This window comes from Triticum aestivum, chromosome 1A (genome assembly GCF_018294505.1).
Source record: "Triticum aestivum cultivar Chinese Spring chromosome 1A, IWGSC CS RefSeq v2.1, whole genome shotgun sequence".
Classification (NCBI taxonomy): domain Eukaryota; kingdom Viridiplantae; phylum Streptophyta; class Magnoliopsida; order Poales; family Poaceae; genus Triticum; species Triticum aestivum.
This window is the reverse complement of record NC_057794.1, coordinates 77,613,642-77,628,910: the sequence shown is the minus strand read 5'-3', so window position 1 is coordinate 77,628,910 and position 15,269 is coordinate 77,613,642. Positions and strand designations below refer to the sequence as shown.

Here is a 15,269-nt window from a genome sequence, read left to right as displayed (position 1 = left end):
ATTAGTTTTTGTTCTAGTGCTTTATTCATTGCAAATTTGTGCTGCCTAGGTGACCATGTTCTTGAGCTTGCATGTCAAATTTATATGGTTCCAAGTAGTTTTGATGCATGATATAGGCTCTAGGCACTTGTATGAGTAGTTGCTATCAATATTATTGAGTTTGGCTTACTTTTATTTTGAAGTTACTAAAAATTTCAGAATTTTTCAGAGAATAATGAAGAGATTTTTGAGGGGCTCATCGAGCCGAAGCTCGAAGGAAAAGCAAAATTAAGAAGCAATGAAGCCCAAATATAATTTGCCTCGCACCGCGGAGGTTAGGCCATGTGAATGGCCTTCCGATGAATTCTTGAGAGCAACCGGGATTTATGAGGATTTTTATGAATTGGCTAAGAATGCAGGCCTCACCGAGTTCCTTCGCGACCAACGCGAACAGTATCTCTTACTCACCAATACTTTTGTGCAAAACTTCTACTATTATCCTCGGGAATCACCTCCTTCAATAGAGTTTCATTTATATGATGTGGTTAAGAAGATGTCACTTTATGATTTTTGTCAAGTTTGTTTGATCCCTTTCGAGGGCAAAATAGAGGAACCACATTGTGACGATGTGGATGGATTTATTGATACCATCACTGTAGGGGAAACGAGGAAGGTTTCTGATGCACGAATCACTAGCATACGTTTTCCTGTTTTACGCTACTTTGCAATTTTTGCTGGTCGTTGCTTAATTGGTCACGGAAACTGTGGAAACCTTAGTGTTCCTGGTTTTATTATTTTGTTCCATGGTTTATTCTGTGATAACTCTGTGAGTATGGGCAGTATTATTGCTAAACGGCTAAGTTTGAACCGTACAAAGGGTCCCATTTTTGGTGGTATCTATGCTTCACGCCTTGTAGCATATTATAACATACCTATTAGGCACAATGAAAAAGAAGAAAAATTGATGTCTACTGTTTATTTAGATTATAAGAGTATGGCAGCACATGATTTCATTATAAAGAATAGGGAAGGGGAGCTTAAATACAAATTGTTCTTTGATAAACGTCATCCGAAGACTATTACCCTACATGCTCCTTCCTTGTTTGATTTATCTGTAGGCCAGTACCTCGTCTCGCCAGAGGATATTCACGCCTACCGGAACCCTGCATCAGCCACAGAGCCAGAGTTGGAAGCACCAATTGATCCTCCATGAAAGTCTAATTACCAGTGGGATCCGGAGATGATTCCCAACCAGTGGCAATCAGAGTCTTCTTCATCGCAGTACGACCCCAACTATTACTATGGATATCCGCCAGGCCAGCCGTGGCCATAGACCAACTTAGGCCAAAAGCCTAAGCTTGGGGGAGTACGTATTTCCCACCAACATTACATTTATGTTCACACACTCATTGTTAGATGTCAGTGCTCATACTTTTTCATTGTATCATCTATGCTAGTTTATTTTCCTTTTATGCTTTCTTCTTGTGTGTTTAATAAACCTTAAGAAAAACAAAAAAAATTAGTTGTAGCTTTTAGCTAGTTTTAATTTCCATGCTTTTAGTAGTAATTAAAAAGAAAACCCAAAAAGATTTCCTATTCTTCTTTTACTTGTAGGGAGCTTTCCCGTGTAAATAGTTTTATTTCTTTCCTTTTGTTTGGGGGTCGATAGGATAAGACCATGATTAAGTTGTTGAAGTGGCTCTTATATGCATTATTGTTGATCTGACAAAAGAGCCCATATTGCCTTGTCTTCTCATGTTTATTGAATGCTTGCAGATTCTAGGTTAGTCCAATGCACGCACACTATTATTATTATTCACATCGTTCGGTCGTGCAAGTGAAAGGCAATTATGACGATATATGATGGACTTATTGAGTTGAGAAAAGCTAGTATGAACTCGACCTCTTTTGTTTTTGTAAATATGATTAGTTCATCATTCCTGATTCAGCCTATTATGAATAAACATGTTTGCAATGACAACTAGAGATCATAGTTTCTTGTGCCATGCTTGATTAGCTAGGAGCTTATAATGGTTTACCTTGTGTGCCAACATGCTATTAAAATGGTTGTGATGTGGTATGATAGGGTGGTATCCTCCTCTGAATGATTTAAGTGACTTGACTTGGCGCATGTTCACGCATGTAGTTGAAACAAAATCAACATAGCCTTCACAATATTTATGTTCATGGTGGATTATATCCTACTCATGCTTGCATTCGGTGTTGATTAATTTTAATGCATGTTCATGACTGTTGTTGCTCTCTAGTTGGTCACTTCCCAGTCTTTTTCTAGCCTTCACCTGTACTAAGCGGGAATACTACTTGTGCATCCAATCCCATAAACCCCAAAGTTATGCCATATGAGTCCACCATACCTACCTATGTACGGTATCTACCTGCCGTTCCAAGTAAATTTATATGTGCCAAACTCTAAACCTTCAAATAAATATCATGTTTTGTATGCTCGAATAGCTCATGTATCAACTAGGCTTGTTCGTATCTTCCATGTTAGGCGGGTTATTCTCAAGAGGAGTGGACTCCGCTCCTCACTCACGAGAAAATGGCTGGTCACCGGGATGCCCAGTCCCATGCTTTATGCAAACTAAATCAAAATAATTGCAAACAAAACTCCCCCTGGGACTCTTGTTAGTTGGAGGCACTAGTTGTTTCGAGCAAGTCATGGATTGATGCTTGTTGGTGGAGGGGGAGTATAAACTTTACCATTCTGCTTGGGAACCGCCTATAATGTGTGTAGCATGGAAGATATCGTCATCTCTTGGTTGTTATGTTGACAATGAAAGTGTACCGCTCAAAATATTATTCACCTCTATTTCAAAAGCGAGCTCTGGCACCTCTACAAATCCCTGCTTCCCTCTGCGAAGGGCCTATCTATTTACTTTTATGTTGAGTAAACACGGTCTTAATTTACCACATGTTGATACGTCTCCATCGTATCGACTTTTCCAAACACTTTTGCCCTTGTTTTGGACTCTAACTTGCATGATTTGAATGGAACTAACCCGGACTGACGATGTTTTCAGCAGAATTACCATGGTGTTATTTATGTGCAGAAACAAAAGTTCTCATAATGACCTGAAACTTCGCGGAACAACTTTTCAGAAATAATAAAAAATCCTTGCAAAAGATGAAGGCCAAGGGGCCCACCACTTGTCCACGAGGGTGGGGGCACGCCCCCTACCTCGTGGGCCCCCTAGAGCTCCTCCGACTCCAACTCCAACTCTATATATTTGGTTTCGGGGAGAAAAAAATGAGAGAGAAGAATTCATCGCGTTTTACGATACGGAGCCACCGCCAAGCCCTAAAACCTCTCGGGAGGGCTGATCTGGAGTCCGTTCGAGGCTCTGGAGAGGGGAATCCGTCGCCATCGTCATCATCAACCTTCCTCCATCACCAATTTCATGATGCTCACCGCCGTGCGTGAGTAATTCCATCATAGGCTTGCTCGACGGTGATGGATTGGATGAGATTTATGATGTAATCGAGTTAGTTTTGTTAGGGTTTGATCCCTAGTATCCACTATGTTCTGAGATTGATGTTGCTATGACTTTGCTATGCTTAATGCTTGTCACTAGGGCCCGAGTGCCATGATTTCAGATCTGAACCTATTATGTTTTTATCAATATATGAGAGTTCTTGATCCTATCTTGCAAGTCTATTGTCACCTATTATGTGTTATGATCCGTTAACCCCGAAGTGACAATTATCGGGATACTTACCGGTGATGACCATAGTTTGAGGAGTTCATGTATTCACTATGTGTTAATGCTTTGGTCTGGTACTCTATTAAAAGGAGGCCTTAATATCCCTTAGTTTCCGCTAGGACCCCGCTGCCACGGGAGGGTAGGACAAAAGATGACATGCAAGTTCTTTTCCATAAGCACGTATGACTATATTCGGAATACATGCCTACATTATATTGATGAATTGGAGCTAGTTCTGTGTCACCCTAGGTTATGACTGTTACATGATGAACCACATCCGGCATAATTCTCCATCATTGATCCATTGCCTATGAGCTTTCTATATATTGTTCCTCGCTTATTTACTTTTCCGTTGCTACTGTTATCATCACTACAAAATACCAAAAACATTACTTTTACTATCATTACCTTTTGCTACCGTTATCACTACTATCATATTACTTTGCTACTAAACATTTTGCTGTAGATATTAAGTTTCCAGGTGTGGTTGAATTGACAACTCAGCTGGTAATACTTGAGAATATTCTTTGGCTCCCCTTGTGTCGAATCAATAAATTTGGGTTGAATACTCTACCCTCGAAAACTTTTGCGATCCCCTATACTTGTGGGTTATAAATCCATTATGCTATTTTATACCCCTCTGATCTTGAGCAAGATTATCATTTGTGAGTAGTTACTTTTGTTCTTGAATTCACGAGAGAAGTCGTGTTGCAAGTAATCATGTGAACTTGATATGTGTTCAATATTTTGATGATATGTATGTGTGATTCCCTTAGTGGTGTCATGTGAACGTCGACTACATGGCACTTCACCATATTTGGGCATAAGGGAAGGCATTGTGGAGTAGTTATTAGATGATGGGTTGCTAGAGTGACAGAAGTTTAAACCCTAGTTTATACGCTACGTCATAAGGGACTGCTTTGGATCCAAATGTTTAATGCTATGGTCATATTTTATCTTAATACTTTTCTCGTGGTTGCGGATGCTTGCCGGAGGGGGGGGTTAATCATAAGTGGGAGGTTTGTTCAAGTAAGAACAACACCCAAGCACCGGTCCACCCACATATCAAATTATTAAAGTAGCGAACGCAAATCGAAACAACATGACAAAAGTGACTAGATGAAATTCCCGTGTGCCCTCAAGAACACTTGGCTTATTATAAGAGACCGTTTTGGCATGTCCTTTGCCACATAAGGATTGGGCTACCTTGCTGCACTTTATTTACCGTTACTTTTACTTGTTCGTTACAAATTATCTTGCTATCAAACTACTTGTTACCGACTATTTCAGTGCTTGCATAAAATACCTTGCTGAAAACCACTTGTCATTTACTTCTGCTCCTCGTTGGGTTTGACACTCTTACTTATCGAAAGGACTACGATTGATCCCCTATACTTGTGGGTCATCTAACTGCAGTGCCCAAAGCACGAGTACCAACACTGCGAACCCCAACTCGATGCTTAAAGCAGAAAAATTGTTCTCAGGGAAGATTCCGTAGCTATGGTGCATACTACTTCGCTCTTGCATCACTGTATTTACTCATACCAACTCATTTCAAATTTGAAGGATCCAATTGAAATTCCAATGGCGCAACATCTATGTTTTAAACATGTTTCTTTAACTAGTTTGCTATTGTAACTTGTTGTATCTTGATTTCAGTTTCAATTGTATAAATAGTTATGTTCTCATGTCATGCACATTACAAGTGTTGTTAGTGTTGTGTAGTTAACTACACTTATATCCTGTTTATGCTGCTTTGTCTTAAACAGATATTATTTGAACTGTGTCTCTATCTTGATTTGGCTACATAAACTAGAATGATATAGACAATACAATGACCATAGTACATAGATATATATATATTTGTTTCATGTTGTTATCCTGTCCACCTTACTACTGAACTGGTTTACCAAAATGAGTTTCATACACTACTTGCTAAACACGTGATGTGTCTCCTTGTTCCTCTTTTAGAATGCCGACAGAACATCGGAGAAGAGTACCCCATTATGCAATGGTAAAAGAAGTAATGTGGATAAGGTTCAAGATAGTGAGACAACCCTGTTGGTCTCCAAGAAAGCTGATAAAAAATATGTTGAGGACAGTGAGACAACCCCAAAGTCCTACCTTGATGTAGTGTTGAAGTTACTCGACACTACCATTGGCACAAGCTCTTCAAACTCGTTACCTGAATCAGTTCGACTTTTTAAGTCTCAACTACAAGCTGAAAGACATCGACCAGCTATGCTCCGACAATAAGTCGAAGGACTAAGGAAGTCCCTGCAGAATTCGGATGCATACTTTCTAGAGCAACAACAAGAGTTAGAGGATTTCAGTGCCACACAAGAGAAATCTAATAAGCCTGCTAAGCTTCTTGCCAGCATGGTGGGTACCCAAGATATCGTTTCTTGAGCTCTTCTAAAGTGGTATCAGTTCTGGACTTGTTTTGCTGCGGTGTTTATTTGCACCGGTGGCCAACTTTGATGCCAAGTGTATGTAATATGTTGCTTCGTTGGTCCCTAGATTTGCACTGATGGCAAACTTTGATGCCCACTAGATGTAATATGTGTAATAGCCGTAATATCCTAGCATTAGTTGCTTGCTATTTATTTCCTTATAGTCTTCTTTATTTGTTTGCTTCTATTCACTGCAGTTCTTTTTCCTCGGTTTGCCAGTGGCCGCAAAACCATGGCCCACATACGGACCATTCTAACAATGGGCCTGCTATCTGGTGTAGTAACCTTGGGCCTCATATGGGTCGTAGGATCCATGGGCCTCCTACAAACCTTAGGATACATCGACCATACTTGGGTTGTACTATCCGTAGACTAATATCAGGCCGCAATATGGATCGTAAAAGGGCCAAAATCGGGTCGTCCATTCATGGGCCCAGATCATAATGGGCCAGTAACATGCTTGAACGCAACACACGCTCAATTCTGTCAACATGCATAATGGGTCATTAATGGGTCGGAATACATGATAGGATGAAAATGGCCCAAAGGATTAACGGGCCACAAACGGCCCGATTGTAAGTACGGGCTGAATTTGACCCATTAGCGGAACAAGCCAGTAACGGAACATAAGTAATCGAGTGCCAGAAATCAACCCAAGAATTTACAGGCCCTTAGAAGGCTGAAAGATAACACAAGCTGGAAACGACCCAACTGAATCATGGGGCTTTAATGGGTTCAAAGAAATTTACTGTTCATTATGAGCCAGAATCACCACGGGACGTTAAATGGCCTAGAGATACAAAAGTCCTTATATGGGCCGAAAGTGACAATGGGCTCAAATCATATTGGACAACCCATATGACACTACTAGGCCGAATTCGGAAAGGCCATAATGGGTCGTGAGTGCCCGGGCCGTAAATGGGCTATATGCGAACATTGCCGTTAACATGCTTTCAATGGGCCAGCCTGATAACTTTTGACCAAGTCAAACGGGCCGACCTTTTTAACCTAAATGGTCCACTGTTGGGCTGTGCCACATGTCACTTTTTCATAGGCCTGTCTCATGCATTAGATGAATGACATATATCGCGACGCCGAGCTGACACGTCGTTCCTTTGGCCAATGACAATTTTACACGTGGAAAATCCCCATTGGTCCGGGTTGTTAACGGGTGATCGGGTCCAAACCAGAACCCGATAGCTTAACGACGACCCGTTATGATGTATGTCACGTGTCCGTTACCCTTGGCCAAAACACTTCCATGACGCGACATTTATCATCATTGGATTGGATACTTCCCCGATGATAATTTGAATATTGCCATGGAACACTTCTATGATAACACAAGTATTACTATCTTGATTTTGTCATAAAATCATCACGAATGCACATGCATGACAGAAAACGTGACTTACTGTGACAAACATGTATCATCGTAGAAGTGTTTTTTGTAGTGTTAGTAGTTCCATCGATGGATGTTCCCCCCGCACGTGCAGATACCTTGGAGGCATTGCACATGCGATGCTCTCACAAACAGTATGAGGAAACCTCGAGGAACTACACGAGGGATCCGCGAGGAGGAGACAGGGACACACATCGCCAACTCGCCTACCACTGCCGTGACTGAACGTCTATGGTAAAACTTGATCCCGTGATGTATCCCCCGTAGTACGTTCTTGGTTGTGCGGTAGAATGTGGTTGCGCTAGCATAGTGTACCATGTGCCCCAACACATCCCACGTACCCGCGATGTAGGGATGCGCCCGTGGTGATGGTGACAAATCAGGTAGGCATGGAGAAAGTCCCGCTTGGCATACTCCCGAGTCAACCGCGTCCTACCGTTACTAACAATCTCAATGCTACCTTCTGTTTTATCACCACTACATTTCCCCCTCCCCTCACATCGTCTTAGTATAAAGTGCAACACAGATAATCTTGCATCGTCGGTACCAACACTAGATATTCTCCTTTGTAGCGTCTCCAATACTCCCATCGGCCATGCTCACTATCGCTACCATCGCCGCTATGTATATTCCTTCAATAACCAATATGATACATAAGTATGCCCCCACTAAATTTTGGATGCCCTCGAGGAAAGATCGCCAGCTGATTTTCAACAAAGAGAAAACTAGAATGGCGTGAAGAGTAAGGGGAGGGGAGGGAGATCATCATCGATTCAAAAAGTTCTCCCTGCGCCCCGATCAAGAGGTTAGTTCACTCATCTCATGTCTATCATCAATTACTCTTATTCTTTTGGTAAGACACTGATCTAATACATAACTACCGCCCCACTAAACTCTGGATGCCTTGGAGTGGTAGATCTTCAGATTTGGAATTCGACAAACATAAAATTATATATGGAAGGGCTCGACAAGTAAGGGGAGGGGACGGAGATCATCATCGATTTGAAAAGCTCTCCCTTCGCCCTTCTATTGGTTAGTTAAATTATCTACAATCTATCATCAATTACTCTAAAGTTTTTTTGTAAGACAACCGATCTAATACATAATGATCCCCCTTTTGAACTCCGGATGCCCTAGAGGGGAAGATCTTCGGATTTGGCTTTCAAAAATACAATTTATACATGGAAAGCCCGATGTGTAAGGGGAGGGAATGGAGATCACCATCAACTAGAAAATTTCTCGCTTCGCCCAATCTAGTGGTTAGTTAACTCGTCTTATGTCTATCATCTCTTTTTGGTGTTCGCGTGTTTCTTGTGAAATAAAATTGGTGTTCACATGTTTTTAACAAATCCATGGAACTAATGTGATTTTTAACAATATGCTTAATGCTGGCTTTCATGTTAAAAGACAAAAAGATTCGTTTGTAGAACAGAGGGACTAAGAGTTTTCCTTCCATTTTTTTAAGTTCATTCACAGAATGCCTCTTCTTACAGCTGACCTTTCATATGGTGCCTGGTTTGGAGAATACAAGTACTGCTCATATTGGACCTCAACACATCTTTGCACTGCAAGTATTCTTCTTCACTCGTATCAACCATCAGGTCCAAACCGTCCAATCCATACATGGATGATCAATCATAGTCCATTACCTCAATACGTGTTTAAAATTGGAGTACATTTACACCGATCACTTTTTATTGTGTAAAACGCGCATCCACGCAAGATGAGCTCATTATTTATCACACCGCATCCTCCATTGGCCTGTTTCACGTCATCACCTTTCTGATCTTGGTCACTAGAGACTAGGGCTTGGCTCCAGATTAACGTCCAGCCCTACATCACCATCTAGTTCGGCGAAAAATATCCCTCCCCCCTTTCCCTCGCGTCGCCCCTCTCGGGCGGCTCGAGGGCGACAACCCTAACCCTCGCCGCCTCCCCCATTCCTCTCCTCCCTCCTCGCCGCCGCCAGAGGCATCCGCAGGGCAAGCCCGGGGCGTGGCCAAGAAAGGTGGCGGCGGGGCCTCCGCTGCTCCGTATCTCCAGCGGAGGGCGTCAGGATCCGGGGCGGCGGCCTCGTTCGGTGAGGCGTCACCGTCTCCTCGGCTGGTGGTGGCACGGGTGTGGCCCGGTGGGCTTGGCTGCGCGGGCAGCAAGCTTTCCGGTGGACGAGATCCGCGGCGCCGGCGGTGGGGCTTCTGGCCTCTTGCGGCTCCAGATCTGGCCGCCCCTTTCCCCTTCTGCTATCCTGCGTGCTCCACCACTTCAGATCTGGACTGGGTCGATAGGGTTCTCCGGCGCCTGGAGCTGGATGCGGTGTTGGTGTGTGGAGCCTTGACCGGGAGAAATCCATGGTGGCGGCGTCCATGGACGCCATTCCCCTTCTTGGAGGCACCATTCAGGTATTTTGCTCCACCCTCCCCTTCCCCTAGCCTCCCGGGTGAAAACCCGAATTTTGTTGGGCGGCGACGGTGCTCTTGGCGCCGTTTGCTTCGTGAAGTCGCCGCCTTGGATGCTTTTTGGACTATGGGCTCTGCGGCGTGGTGGTTGTCGGGTGGCGGTGACAGCGTGGCCCCAGTGGCGGAGGTAGCCGCTTCTCCTTCCGCCCTAGACTCCCCGTTGTTGTCTGACCGGCAGCTCTCTCCTCCCCAGAGGATTGTCAGTGGGCAGTGGTGATGCGGTGTTTCTGGTGAAGTTTCTTAGTCATGTAGGGTGTGCTCTGTTCCTACTTTCTTTGGTTGCATCCTTCCGTTCATGTTCTAGGGTGAGCAACCCATATGTCGACGGTTCGGCGCCTTTCGAGCCAAGCGAGGAGGCAGGGGCCTCCTTCGACAGTGGGAATGGATGGAGATGTTGTTCCAGGGCCTTGGTTGTTTGGTGTCGACCTATCCTATCCTCGACAACGAGCGCTCCCCGGAGCCCCATTTCTTCGTCCCTGGCGATCCTTGTGTGGACGAGGACCTCTGCGTGCTTCAGCTTGTGTTTTTCTTGTGCTATCTTTCTAGCTGTAGTGAGTGAGGTATTAAGAGCTGCCTACCAGCATCCTTGTATCTTGCCGTTTTCTTGTGTTCTTGTTTGTTCGAGTTTGTATTGCTATGGTTGTAATTCTGGCCGGTTGATGGCTTTGTTAATTCAAAGCCGGGCTCATCTGAAGCCTTCGTTCTAAAAACATCACCATCTAAAAACGTGCCCTTTTCTATAGGCTTGGCATGCATTTCTGCTGATTTTTTTTTGTGAAATACATTAGTGCTGATTAGCACCCATCTTGTAAGAAACTACTATAATGTGTACCCATCTTAAGAAACTAATGCGTACTAGCTAGTGTTTATCTCTCCACACGCTATTTTGTATCTTTAGAAACTAACTAATGTATCCTAATATTACTCCTCTTTCATCAAATATAGATTTGTATCTTTAGAAATATAGATTTGTATTACCCCGCAAAAAAATATAGATTTGTATCTTTAGAAACTAATAACGAACTAATGCGTCCTAGAGATAGTGCATATCTCTTTTGTCTCATTTCCCATCACTGCTTACATATGTGATTTTTGTATATATAATCTAGAGAAATTAATACATGCCATAATATAGATGACAACCGTATATAGATAGATTAGAGATAAATGCAACCGTATTAATTTATATTGGATATTTTTTTTTGCGGGAAAATTTATATTGGATATATATCTATGTATATATGATTTCTATCTTAAGATAAATGCATGTTACAATGAGAAATCTCCAAATAAATAAGTATATATTTCTGGTAAATCTTGAGAAATTAATCATGTATATATCGAGAAATTAATAGTATATATATATATAAAAATTAATATGGTATGTATATACATTTTTTTGCGGGTGGTATATATATATATACATATACTATATCTTTAGAGCCAACGAGTTCTAGCTAGCATTGTTTGGTACGTAGCATTGAGGCTCTACATCTGGACCACTGGACGTGACACAACCAACGGCGGGTTCGAGGTTGTGTGTCCATCTACGAAAGAGTGGGTGAGTGGGTGCGAGTTCTAGTGATCTATCTCTAAGAATTCTTTGGAAAATAATTCCCTCCACTCACGAACTACACGGGTAATGATTACAACCATGAGAGTTTTATAGTCATCTGGCGTTGTTAGTCTATCTCTAAAAAATATTATTGCTCTCTTTGACAGTCCACCTATGTATTTTACTTGCAAGTTAAACGCGTAGTTAACATTAGCCCATAGTGATGCAAGAGGAGATGTGAAAGTGTCATTCTGCTCGTAGATGGACACGCGTAGTAAATTCTGAACAATAGCAAGAAAAATTTGATGTTTTTTTGGAGAGAAACATTCTTAAGTGTTCTCCTTACACATATTTTTTTGTGAAGAGATGACATTCACAATTCTTTGGGTAAAAAAATATAGGCACTCCAAAAACGCTTCAAAAATAGCATTCTCAGAGTTCTAATTTTGTTTTTTCTCCCTAGTGTGTAATCTTTGTCAAGCAAGTGACATCGTGGAGGCCATGGACGTCAAGTACCCCAGCGGCTCTGTCAAGAAGGTGAGGCAGGCAGCTGTGGCGCCGGCGGTGCAAGAGGCGAAGTACAACGAGTGCGGCAGGAACCACGCACTGGCTAGCGGTGGGCATGTCGTGGACGGCTGTGGGGAGTGGATGCCCTTGAGGGACCTCAACCCCGCCGACGCGTCGTCGTACAAGTGCGCAGCCTGCGGCTGCCACCGCAGCTTCCACCGCAAGGTGATGACGGAGAGGTCGCCGATGTTGGCGCCCATGGTGGAGACAGTGCTCCACGGCCTGCCGCAGCGCAGGAAGGAGGAGACGCCGGAGGACTGGCTCCCGGGTGTCGACTCTGACACCAACTCAGATGGCATGAAGTACGACTCGGATGCCACAGAGTACGACTCAGAAGGCACGGAGTACGATGACGAGCGCTCCGTGCCCCAACCACTGCAACCTCCACCTGTGTACCATCCAGCACAGGTGACGCAACAACTCTCTTCTGGGCAACATAACTTCCTGCCGAGGGCACTGCAGATCCACAGGCTTGCCACCCAGCTCTCACCGGCGACGGCGCCACCGCCTCATGGGGTTATGTTGGAGAGGAAGCGGTCCCGCACCACCACCGACCAGAAGTTGCGGATGGAGGAGTTGTCGGAGCACCTGGGGTGGCGCCTGCAGAAGCGCGACAAGGACTTCATCGAAGCAAGATGCCACGACATAGGCGTCAGCAAGAAAGTCTTCAGGAACTGGATGAACAACAAGAAGCGCAAGTACCCCAGCGGCCACAACCCCTCCGCTGCAGCATCATCTGTTGTCGAACCATCCCGTCTCCGTCTTCCCCCACCACCATCACACCACCAGTGTTAGAATAAATCTTGTATGTGTCTAGTTTTCTCTGCCATGGCAAGATTCGGCTGTCATGGAAGCTTTTATCTGTTCTGCTACCATGGAAGCATTTATAATTTCTGCTACCATGGGATGTTTTTCGGCTGCCATGAAAAGCATTTTTTATGTTAGCGTTTTTTGCTGGTAGGCTCAACTACTTTGAGCGATTCTCGTGGCACGGTCGATCCGTCTGTAGGATGTTACAAATCTGTCGGGGTCATGGGCATTGCACGTTTTCCTTGTACCAGAATAAAAGAAGGTGAAAGAAATGAGAAAAGTCGCAATTGCACGCGGCGCGAAAAGCACGCATCCATGCACAGGAACCTGGATCGGACGGTTCATATCGAGGCATTGGGTCAAGAGGAGCTCATTATTTATCACACTTCATCCTCCATTAGCCCGTTTCATGTCCATCACTTTTTTGACCTTAGTCACTGGAGGCTAGGCTTGGCTCCAGATTAAAACGTGGCCTTTGCTACAGGCTTGGTTGCATGCATTACTGCTGATTAGTACCCTGCTTAAGAAACTAATGCATACCCGTCTTAAGAAACTAATGCGTACTAGCTAGTGTATATCTCTCCACATGCTATTTTGTATCTTTGGAAACAAACTAATGCATCCTAATATTACTGCTCTTTTGTCAAATATAGATTTGTATCTTTAGAAACTAATCACTAACTAATGCCAACTAGCGATAGATTTGTATCTTATAGATGTGAATTTTGTATAGATAATCTTGACAAATTAATACATGCTGTAATATCGAAGACAACCATATTCTTTAATTTACACACACACACACAATTTGTATCCTGAGATAAATGCATGTAATAATAAGAAATCTCCAAATATATATATAGGCGAAATTGTGGATATCCGAACAGACTCTGGTCAGAACTATCGCAACCACACATGCCTGCTCTGTGATCCGTGCGTGGGCCGAAGGATGAAAAGTAGAAGGCCTTTTTCTTGTTTATTATCAGCGCGCGTCAACCCTATTATCCCTGGGAGCTCCTATCGGGCGCTTCAGGCGCCCGAACCTTTCCCTGGCGCTCGCTACGGCGCCCAGTTGGGCCGGCCCACGAATCGCGCTCAGCAGCGTACACAACAGCTCACGATTTTTTTTGGAAAAAGACATCTCCTGGTCTCGAACACACAACCTTCCAATTTAGGTACGAGTCCGCTAGCCACTCAATCTATCATGTAAGTAGTGATTAGTAACAGCGGCAAAGGCATAATAAATAATGTCGCCGTGCTATTTCATAGATTTTTTTGGAAAAAGATCGTGACATTGAAATAGTTCATAGATTTTGAAAATTGTTCTTCATTTTGGAGGAAAATTACACAAACCTGAAAAAGTTCATTGGTTTTCAAAAAAGGTTCATCAAATTTGAAAAAAACTTTTATTGGTTTTGAAAAACGTTCATCAAAATAAAAAAATTAATGCATATTCATTTAATGTTCATCAAACTTGAAAAATAGTTCAACGAATTTGAAAAAGAGTTAATCGAATTTGAAAAATGTTCATCCAAATTGAAAAAAAAAAGTTAATAAAATTTCAAGAAAAGTTCATCAAATTTGAAAAAAGTTCATCGAATTTGGAAAAAAAGTTCATCAGATTTGAAAAAGAGTTCTTCAAATTTGAAAAATGTTTATCGGATTTGGAAGAAGGTCATCGGATTTGAAAAAAGTTCATCGAAATTGGAAAAAGAGTTCATCGAATTTGAAAAAAGTTTATCGGATTTGGAAAAAAGTTCATCCAGTTTGAAAAAAGTTCATCGAATTTGGAAAAGAGTTCATCAAATTTGAAAAAAGTCATTGATTTTTAAGAAAAAAATCACGAATTTCAAGAAAAAAACATCAAACTAGGAAGAACCAAAAAAAAAGGAAAAACAGAAAACAAAAACGAAAAAAGGAAAATGGAAAAGAGGAATGAATAGATAAGAAATAGAGGAAAAAGATGCTAGTTCACATATGAGCGAGTTAGCGTGATGGTTAGCGATGCTTTGCTTGACAGGGATGTTGCTGGTGCTTAGGAAAAAGGAGATGGGCCGGCCCAGCGGAGTGAAAGGGGTGTGCGCCGTGTACCAGTAAGCCTAAAACGGGCGCTACATGCTCCGTTTAGGAAATGTCGCGATCCCTGTGCCTTTTCTGCAGTAGGCGAGACTTTTGACAGAGGGACCACGCGCTGACATTGAAGCCCATGGACCATCCCAGAACCGAGTCGTAGCCGGGGAACCTTTTCATGGCATGATTTTTTTCTCTACCGTGCCTGCCACTGTTTTCTTTTTGTCCCATTGCTCGCTCACGGTGATGCTGAAA

General features: G+C 42.9%; 1 protein-coding gene across 1 annotated transcript; it reads left to right on the top strand.

Annotated features, from left to right (window-relative positions):
• The first annotated feature begins 9,400 nt into the window (after positions 1-9,400).
• On the top strand, positions 9,401-13,084 carry LOC123098097 (zinc-finger homeodomain protein 9-like). Its single transcript, XM_044520008.1, has 2 exons — positions 9,401-9,955; positions 12,031-13,084. The coding sequence occupies exon 2, from the start codon at positions 12,069-12,071 to the stop codon at positions 12,927-12,929; it is 861 nt and encodes a 286-aa protein (XP_044375943.1). The 5' UTR covers positions 9,401-9,955; positions 12,031-12,068; the 3' UTR covers positions 12,930-13,084.
• The last annotated feature ends 2,185 nt before the right edge of the window (positions 13,085-15,269 follow it).

Coding starts and splice junctions, on each gene's coding strand:
- LOC123098097 (XM_044520008.1), top strand. CDS start 12,069: ATGGACGTCAAGTACCCCAGCGGCTCTGTCAAGAAGGTGAGGCAGGCA.